The sequence below is a fragment of the Diospyros lotus genome, chromosome 5 (assembly GCF_014633365.1).
Source record: "Diospyros lotus cultivar Yz01 chromosome 5, ASM1463336v1, whole genome shotgun sequence".
Lineage (NCBI taxonomy): Eukaryota > Viridiplantae > Streptophyta > Magnoliopsida > Ericales > Ebenaceae > Diospyros > Diospyros lotus.
Window position 1 is genome coordinate 17,104,456 of NC_068342.1, and position 10,254 is coordinate 17,114,709.

Below are 10,254 nucleotides of genomic sequence, written 5' to 3' on the forward strand. Positions count from 1 at the left end.
CCTGTTGAATACTGAGTAAGTATGTGGCGTCCTTTTTTCTTCGACTATTAATCATAAATACCTTAACAAATTCCGTTCTGAGCTGACCGAATGAAGATATAGAGGCCTCAGGTAAACTATTGAATCATGTTCGGGTATGCCTTGACAGAGTTAAGGAGAAACTTCGGCACATTATGTCATCGTCCCATCCGTGCAATATCATCAACGAATGATAGTTTTGAATGTGATCATAAGGATCATCCTTGCCAGAATAGGGGGTGATTTGGGGCATCTTGAATTTTTTGGCAGTAGCTTTTCCAATATATCTGTAGTAAATGGACATTTTCTACGTTGTTGCTCTACCGTTGCTGGGATTAATTTCTTTCGTTCAAGTACTTCTTCAACTACCATTTTCATGTCATCTTGTATACTTGTTATTTGGTTATCATGTTTTGTTGGCGTGCTAGCCCCAGTTTCATGGTATCTCCGTCTTTGGGTGTTTCTAACCCTGTTTTCCTTTCGTGGGCTCTCATTTCTTCGAGACGTGGCGCGAGGATTCTTCCTTGGTGGTGGTGATCTATCCTCCCGACGAGGGGTGGATCAGAATGAGAATTGAGAGTAGCCTCTTGATAGGAATTAGCTCCCACCTTGGGCTGAGGCTCAGGCAATGGCATAAACTTTTTCAAGGTATCGAGCAACTTCCCTCCAGGCATCATACCTTGGAGTATACCAGACATGTCTTGAAGTGCCTGCATGCCCTCAACATGTTATTTTCTTAATGCTTCGTACTCTTCCCACGGGACCATATGCGATGGTTGTCATGAAGTCCCAGCTCGATCAGTGGGAGATGGCCCCGAACTGGTGTTAAGTGGAGATGGGGATGGCTGGTTCCCCACATGTTAGTTCGAGGAAACGGAGCGATCACCGCCCTGGGGATGAGAATTAGGAGAAGGTAGAGGTGCTCCCTATGGGTGAGCATCTGGAATAATGAGAGGCGCTCGCTGTTGTTGAGAGTTCTGTGGTGGTAAACGTGTTTCTAAGCCTTGAGGGAAAGTTTGTCGATATCCCCAAGTGTTTGCCATTCTTAAGTTGACTTTTTGTCTTGTGTTTCTCACAGACAACGCCAATTGTTGTTGGCAAAATACAACAATCTATTTTTTTTCGTGGGAGAATACAATTGGTGCGTGGTTGATCACGGTAGTCTCGCTCAGACCTCGTGAGCATTTTGAGAGTCTTGTCACCAACACACGTTGTGAGTCTCATCACCGTGTGTTGAGAGTCTGATGAACGAGTGGGTCTTGTGATCTGATGGGTTTGATGATCAAGTGGCCCAAGATAATCCAATGGCCCAAGATAACTGAGTGGCCTTGATAACCAAGTGGCCCTAGATAACCGAGTGGCCAAGGATAATCGAGTGGCCCTTGATAATCGAGTGGCCTTGATAACTGAGTGGCCTGCAAGACGAGAGCACCGTTAGGGCGCGGGTGGGGATCCCCGCGCAAACCCTCCGATGCCTAAGTCAGTTCTCGAGAGTAAAAGTGCAAAATTGTGTTGAGGGGCCCAAGAGTGCGTACCTTATGTTGGGGACGTGAGCTCCTAGTTATAATGGAGGACAAAGGGGAGACGTGCGACAATTGGGGCGATAATATCGCGGCCCGTTTCGTTGATTTCGAAGCCCATCCGAGAGGAAAAATATGAGAGATTAGCCCAAGCCCACTCGGTCATGATCGAGTGGGTCTTTGATGCTTTCTTTTACTTCCCCTTAGCTTTGATGCTTTCTTTTACCATTTTCCTTGGTTCAGTATTGAGTGGTCCCCGTACCTCAACTTCATGCCTGATTTACACCTTGATTCAACTTGAATATCTCAAAACTTAAAACATGAAAGTTGTAGATAATTCTCTTATATTTCCATAGAATCTTGAATCACCTCAATCGGAGCTCGTATGAGAGAGTTATATCTGAAAAACCAAAGTAGTGTCATATCCACTCAGCATAACCGAGTGGGTCATGAAAAGTAAGGGGAGATTGGTCTCCCACCCACTCGATCATGACCGAATAGGTCTTCATTGCCTTGGATTTGAGGGCCTCTTTTGCCTTTTGTCTTGGTTCGGATCCATCTTCGCTCAATACTTGACTCTAAGTCTTAATAGTGCAGGTACATCAACTTAGAGCCCAATTTCAATCTTGATTCGGTTGGGATCTCTCAAAACTCAAAACACAAAAGTTGTAGATAATTCTCTTATCTTTCTATAGGATTTTGAATTACCTCAATCGAAACTCGGATAAGAGAGTTATGCTTGAAAAACCAAAGTAGTGTCACACCCACTCGGTCATGACCGAGTGGGTCCTCTCAACTTGGTCTCGGCTCGACCTCTTGCTCCTTGGGCTTGTTTCATTGATCTTCTATAACTTGTTGAGCCTTTGGATTTCATGTCCATGTCTCACGACTCTTTTGGGTCTTGTGACTCTCCAAGTTTGCATGGCATATCAATTATAATAAAAAATAATATTAAAATAATAACAAATTGAAACATCTAAATTAAAATATCTATAATTAAGATCACAACATCCAATAAAATTAAAATTGTAAGAATTAAAATTTAAAATCAAACTAATATTTACAATGTATTTTGATCCTTTGAAAAGTTAATAACTTATATATGAGTTGAAATATAAATACTAACTTGAAATTTTAATATAAATAATGCAAATAATATATATGTATATATATGGGTTTAGGTTTTTGTTGTATTAATTTTGATGATAAACATCAATTTCACAAAACTTTAAATAAATAGTCATGCAATACTCATTTTGATGTCAAATGTCAAAGTTGTCGACTAGGTAATGTTACTTATTGACCGATTATTGTATTATCTGCTTAACAAAGCTTTTTTAAAAATTATTGAGTGTTTTTTACCAATTGTTGATCAATTTGTACAAATTGTTGACCATTTTTTACAAACTATTGACCAGTTTGTAAAAATTGTCGACCGTTTTTTATAAACTATTAACTGTTTGTTTTGTATGCTCTCAGTCTCTTGCTGTCGACCATCATTTCTAGTCAAAAAGTTCTAGGAACTATCAACCATCTTTTATAAAATGTCGACCCACCTAGTTAAATTTTTGAAAAGTAGTCAACCGATTACTCAAATTAGTCGATTGATCTTATCACAAAAATTCCAACAACTAATTGTAATTGATTTCTACATATGGGATTTCTCAATCCTTTGGCTCCCGGTTATATTTATTAAGAGGGGGTGCGAAAACTTGGATTTCAAGTTTTCAAGCTTATATACTCTTTATCCTTTTGTGTTTTATTGTTTTTTAGTCTCATTTTTCTATCAAGGTTGTATTTATTCATTGTAAAAATTTATTCAAGCCTTGTTCTAGATAGATTTAAGAGAAAGTGGTGTGAGATTTGAAATTTCTTATATTTATCGTTCCTAGTGGGTTGTCTTCTAGTGGGTTGTACTAGAAGAATTAACTTAGGAGTTAGTTTCTATGAAATGTTGTGGTTTGCAACCTAAAATTATATTGTGAACTTGAAAATCTCTAGTGAAGAGCTAAAACAATGGATATAGGCTAGGTTAAGCTGAATGACTCACTGTTTTTACATTTCTCTTGCAAACTTTTACAAATCTTTGAAAAAATATTAAACACCCAATTTACCATCTTCTTTAGTGTGTGGTATCATTATATGATACAAACCTAACACTTTCAAATTTAGGGTCAAGGTGGGCCTATTATCCCCATTCATGCCTAAACTTTGTTTATACATTTCGAGTTTTCCTTTAACTCAAAACCAAACTAAACCAAACCAAAATTAAATTGATTAGGGAAAACTTGCTTTAATTAGAGCTATTTCCAGTAAAGACCTGCAGAGAAGGTACAAATTGCCATCCATAATCACATGTTGACATAACTCTAAATCCTCTCTAATTTCTCCTTCTACTATATAACTATTCCTTGTTATTCTCATATTTTTTTCAATTGACGCAAGCATTAAGGGTTCTATTGGGACAACCTCAAGATAGTTTTTCGTTGTGGCTGCAAATCATTCGTCCAAGATCCATCTAGTCAATAAGCATCTAGTTGGGAACTCAACCAATTGATACCAAAGACCTTCACTGGTTATATATCTAGGTCAATGTTATTAATTATCAGTGACATTTTCACCATATCAATTGGAATTGTCTAATGGAAAAGAAGAACTATTAGATCAATATCTGGTTGTTGAGACAAGAAACACGCGCCCGCGCGTGCGCGCACCAGAAAACACTTGTAATAATAATATCATCAAGTAACAAAAACACTTGTGACACAAAGAAAGAGGTAGTCAAAAGCATGTGAACAAAAACCCTAGTAATTGAGGCTCTCAAGTCTTAAAATCAAAGAGTTACGTAATGTCATGAAGGTTTTTATGATAAGTAAGAACCAAGGCAACATCCAACAGTAACAAAAAGGGGGTAGTCATGTTATACTCAGGAATTTTTAAGGTAAATAGGGAAATAAGAATTATTATTTTTCAAAGAAACAAAAATGGGCTTAAATGGTGATTTCTTCTGATTTATGGGTATTTTGAAAATACTGCAAGGACTTTAGACCCTTTTATTTTGAGACATGGGTATTTTGATAATTTATCAAGATATTTCATTTGAAGTAATTTTCCAAAGTGTGGGGGTCCCATTGTAATTTTTTAAAGATTGTTGTTTTTTTTAACGTAATTCTTAAAAAAATTCTAGGCTTAAGAGAAAACTTAAGTTGTAATGGGTCGTGGTTTAATTTACAAAAGTTATAGAGCAATATATCAAAATTATTATAATAAATTAATGAACTTGTCTTTATATATATAATGCCTTCATATGTAGGATCGGGTTGCATCATTTGCTACCTCAGCTTCTTAGCCGAAGAAGAAGAGCACAGAGTTGCAAGAAATGGGACATCAGGCAGATATATTTGGAGACTCTGGATGGGGAGAAAAAGCGACGAGTGTACGGTCTCGGCTCTCAAGCATTGAGGTTCTACACCCAATCAGTCGATAGTTCCTCTATAGCCATATCTCGCAAGTTGCCTAATAGAGAGATAAATGACCGTTTGGGTGAGCAGATAGGTGCTAAGCTAGAGCAGAAGGTCCAACATATGCAGGAGTAGTTTTAGCATCAGATGGAAAAGCAAATGCATCACCTATGGCAAGCACAAGAGTAGGCCTAGCAAGCCCCCACGGGCATAGTTTAGCGGTTGAGGTGGTACATGAGTTGAAACTTAAGGAGCCCTTAGACTGTAGTTGCTATATAGCCGGTTGGGGTCTCATGTTCAAGTCTCGCCGCTAGGTTCCGTGATTAACTCCTCGTGTAGAAATCTTGAGGCTGAACTATAAGGATCCTTAAGGTGGGGGATTTCACTTTTTGAAACTTAAGGAACTTAAGAGTAGGCCTAGCAACAGTGGCAACAATGGTTTGCAAAAAATGTAGGCACTTATGCACCAACTGTGACAACAGAATGTCCATACAGAGAGACTTATCCATATAATACAACTTAAGAGAACTAGAAACCCGACCATACCTACCATTAGATTTCTACAGTTTAGGGTTTACGTTTTTAAGTATTTACAAACTACATTACAATTAGTTTTTTTATAAATTTGAAAATACAAATTTCTGTATCTTTGTACAATTAGGTATTAATATATTTATCTTTTATCTCTCAATGTGTAAAACTTTTCAAAAGTAATTTATTAGTTTCAACGTGAAAAATATTATTAAAAAAAAAACTTTCACAACCACAACAACAACGAAATGAGGATGAAAATATTTAATAAAAAAATTCATCATTAAAAATAACGACAGATTTGCAAAGGAATATCCATTGTTGATCGGAGACGAAATTGCGACACTATGTTGCGTTGTTGATCAGCAACGAAATATATATAGTGGTGCAATTCCGTCACAGATCAGGGACGGAATATTCAGTTGCAATTTTGTTGTTGATTATTGATGGACGTTCAGTTACAAATCCGTCACTGATTAGCAACAGATGTTTAGTTGCAATTCCGTCATTAATCAGTTACGAATGGTTAGCGACGAAATATTACGTTGCAATTTTGTCGCTGATTAGCGACAGGATAATGGTTGCAATTCTATCATTGATCAGCAACGGAATATTCAGTTCCATCACTAAGTCAAATAACAACAACCATTTTAGTGATTGAATAGTTTTGTCATTAATTTGTTACAAACCTACCTTGGCGACGTAATTTCAAGATTTGGTGACAAAAATTTTCGTCACTAAACTCTGTTTTTCTTGTAGTAAAAGCCCAAGACTAGAAACAAAAAGTTAAACTAAAATTAACCAAAACTAAGGGGTAAAGTGTAATTTTTTAAAAATTGCAACTTGTTGCACTGCCATCACCAATGCCAAATCCCTAGGATCCAACCTAGGGATAAAGAAGGAATGAAAAAAAAAGTAGGGATTGAATGACTTGGTCAATTTTGGCTATAAAAAATGTGTTTTTTGAATTATCATCCTTGCGCGATTTTTCGTCGCTCGTACTCTTGATTTTAACAGATGAGGTAAATCGCAGGTACAAGTTTTGTCTCACTGCACAGGACAAAAAATCGAACCCACAACTTATTGGTGCGAATCTCAATTTATCGTAATCCAATCACTTGATCTGTATCTTAAGTACTAATAAAAAATATGTTCTGGACCGAAGGTTTTGGACATAAAATCAAATCAAATTCTTGCTCAATTGAAGAGGTTATAAAGGTTTATGTGAGGAGTTGATAGAGGGATTGTTCTTTTTCGGGGCAAAAGGGTTCAATTAGATAAAAATGTAGTGATTTGGTGTATAATTAAGAATATTTTATTCTTAATATAAAAATTCTAAAAAAATATTTTGAGACTTGAGACCCATAGAAATCAAATTCAAGATCCAAGAGACATTTTGATACGCAAAAGGAGGCATAACATGACACTAAATTGAACAAGCATTAAAGTGAGTGGTTCTTCCGTTGAACCATTTAATTTCTTTCATGTTGTTTACATAAGTGCCGAAATGCTCATGATATAAAAATTACATATATGGCATTGTAATGTGGTAATTATTTATGTTCACATAATTAACCCTTTTCATGCATTTGATTGTGGGTGACACACATAATGCTGATTGTTATTTTATCTAATCTAGATGAATTTGGTGTTATTCATTTGGACTCGAGCATGAAATGTTAGGAAAGGATAATTTGAATTTTTGGCATTAACCTGCCTCTATATAGCTATGTATTTTATTAGTACCCGCGACATCTTTCATACATGAAAAATCATTTATTTTTTAACTTTTACTAAATAATTTAAAATTTAATTCGACATATTCAACAATACCGGCCAAATACTCCTAAGGTAGCAAGGAAAAGTGAAGGTTTATTATTGAATTTGTTTTTTTTAAAAGACATTCGTGTAATTTTACTAAGCTTCGGAAGTGTAGTCATTTTTCCAAGTAAAAAGTAAAAGTAAATTGAAAAAATATAATACACAAAATATAGAGGGTTCAGCTATGTTTACTTCACTACCTTAGTTCTTTATCAAGAATTTTGTCCGATTAATTTATTTAGATAGCTTTTAAAATAGACTCAATTACAAATATTTACAACAAATGACTTTTAAATAGAATTAACCACAATTAATGTGGGTAAGGCTTAACCTTTATAATACCACAAATGAAATGTGAATAAAGAATATAAAAGGAGGTATAAGAGGAACAAAATTACATACTCTTCTTTTGGATTTAGAGGGAGATAAAAGAATAAAAAATTGTAAGCTCAATCTATCTTCTCTCTTTTTATAGATGTAAATAGCAAAATAGAAATGTTTAATTGCTGAAAACAAATGCATTTGATGCACGTTAAGGAATAATCAGACACCTGTTAGCAAAATCTTTAAAAATAATATATATTTGTTAATATTTAGTCATTACCTTACCAACAATAATTAACCTTACCCAATAAAAAAAATAAAAATAAAACACACATTTTGAGAAATATTGAACTCCACGTTGACGACAATAATAAATAATAATGCCGTTTAGTCTCAGACTCTCGGCATTAAATATGAAACGAACAACTCCTCCAATCCCATTTTAATTATTAAGCCCTTCACTGGCACTCGCAAAGCTAATTCAACTAGAAGCTGGAACGAACCATTAATAGCGATCAATTAATTTTGACGAGCGTTAATTAACCCCACCTTTGAGAATCTGAACGAACTCATCGACGTACTGATCCTGCAGCTCCTTGTCTCCGGCAATGGCGGCAGCTTCTTTCAGGCGAGCCCTCATCTCTTCTCCGTCCTTTCCCACCATGGCTTGTCTCAGAGCCTTGGCTATGTCGCCGCCGTTGAAGCTCCCGTCTTCTCCTCTCTCTACTTCTATGGCCAAACCCTTTTCCACCAGAAACCTCGCGTTCAAACCCTGGTCGATGATCAGAGGCAACACTACCATTGCATGCCCGAATTGCAGGGTTTCGATGACGGATCCCCAGCCGGCGTGAAACAGCGAGCCGCCCAGCGATGGGTGCGCCAGAATCTGAATCTGTGGCGCCCAGCCGATGCACACTTTGCCTCTCTCACCGGTTCTTTCAGCGAAACCTGCAGTTCGACAATAGAGGATTCAGATCAATATGATTTTTGTACATATATAATTAGTGATTTTTGCACATTTATAATAAATTTAAAACCTTTTGGCAAAGCTTCGGAATCATCAATGGCCCAGCTGGGTTTTCCCAGTGCCCAGATAAATGGAAGCTCCGAAATCTCGAGCCCTTCAGCTATCTTGAAAACATCTTCTTTGTTGAGCTTGCACTCACTTCCAAACCCAACAAACACGACTGATTTCGGTCTCTGCACGTCCAACCATTTGAAGGTTTCACTCCACTTGTCGTCCGAGATTTCTCTTTGTTTCGGCGGCTCCGGCGAGAGCAGCCCCACCGGAATCACCGGCTTCCCGAGAAGCTTCGAATACAAGCTCAAATACTCGCCGTCGAGCTCTCTGCAGCCGCGTATCGCCACCACTTTGGATGCGCTAAGAGTTTTGGCCACTCGTTCGGCCACCGCCATGCCCGACGGATTTGGTCCGAAGAACCCGTGAAGCGCACCGGTGGCTTCGAATCTGCGGTAAGCCACGGAAGAAGGGAAGGTGACCCAGTGCGGCGGCGAGGTCAGGCTTTCCGAGGTCGCGCGGACCCTCTTAAGTCCCTCACCGGTGAGGAACTCCGGCGGGCCGAAGTACACCTTAGCTGCGGAAGAGAACGCCGAGAAGGTCGCTAGAGGGACGCCGCATTCTCTAGCTACATCGGCCGTCCAGTGTGGAAGAAAATCGGTTATAATCCAATCCGGCGAATGGGTGGCGACGAATTCCTTCAAGGGTTGTCGTAGGAGATCGAAAGCCATGGTGAGGTCGGAGGTCTTCTCCAATGGGACGTCGACGGTGGCCTCGGCGCTCTCAGGCAATGAATTTGAGCCTGGCAAGACCGGCATTGGGAAAGCGACGAAGCTGATCAGGGACGCGAGGTTGGACGGCGGTTCCGGCAATCGGCGGATGTTGGCGGGGGTGGAGATGTAGGAGACTCGAACGCCGGCTTTGGCCAAGGCGACGGCGAGCTGGTGAAAGGGCATCATGTGTCCAAAGGCCACGAAAGGGACCAGCACCACGTCCATGCGACGTGTTTTGGTCCTTTCCTTCTCCATTAATTCTTTTTGAGCTCAATCAAGCACCGGCCGGGAAGGAGTATGCGCTCCTCCATATATAGACTGCAGTGCAATGAAGTAATGCATACTCTTTTCAACACAAAGACAATATATATTACAATATAAAGGACCTACGCCCTAATTAATTGGGTAGCCATTGTTGTTAGTCAGTCTTGACGACGCGGACGTGTCAAGCTATAATATACAGACGGCGTACCACGCCCCCCCCCCCCCCCCACATGTACGGAACCAAACCCCCCCCCCCCCCCGGAACACACATTTCTAAAAAATATACATATATTCTAATTACTAAAAATATATATTTTAAACTTGATAAAAACTAAATGGGTTAATTACATTAATAATAACTAGAGATGGGAAATGGGCCGGTCCGCCTCATACCCGACCCGACCCGTTACTATAGAAAATGGGCCGGGCTGGCCCGCCTAGCAAAATGAGGGCCGTGCTAGGCCAGCAATACGTGGCCATCTCTTGGCCCGTTAAAATGGCCTAGTCCGGTCCATTAAAAAATA

The 10,254-nt window shown here is 38.9% G+C and overlaps 1 protein-coding gene across 1 annotated transcript; it reads right to left on the reverse strand.

Moving 5' to 3' along the window:
* Nucleotides 1-7,946: 7,946 nt before the first annotated feature.
* LOC127802145 (putative UDP-rhamnose:rhamnosyltransferase 1) lies at nt 7,947-9,809 on the reverse strand. Its single transcript, XM_052337842.1, has 2 exons — nt 8,713-9,809; nt 7,947-8,623 (listed from the first exon to the last, which is right to left on the reverse strand). The coding sequence occupies exons 1-2, from the start codon at nt 9,719-9,721 to the stop codon at nt 8,211-8,213; spliced, it is 1,422 nt and encodes a 473-aa protein (XP_052193802.1). The 5' UTR covers nt 9,722-9,809; the 3' UTR covers nt 7,947-8,210.
* Between the last annotated feature and the right edge of the window lie 445 nt (nt 9,810-10,254).

Excerpts from the sequence above, each read along its gene's own strand:
- LOC127802145 (XM_052337842.1), bottom strand. The coding sequence starts at position 9,721 with ATGGAGAAGGAAAGGACCAAAACACGTCGCATGGACGTGGTGCTGGTC. Across the intron at positions 8,624-8,712 it reads TTCCGAAGCTTTGCCAAAAG|GTTTCGCTGAAAGAACCGGT; the intron begins GTTTTAAATTTA and ends GTCGAACTGCAG.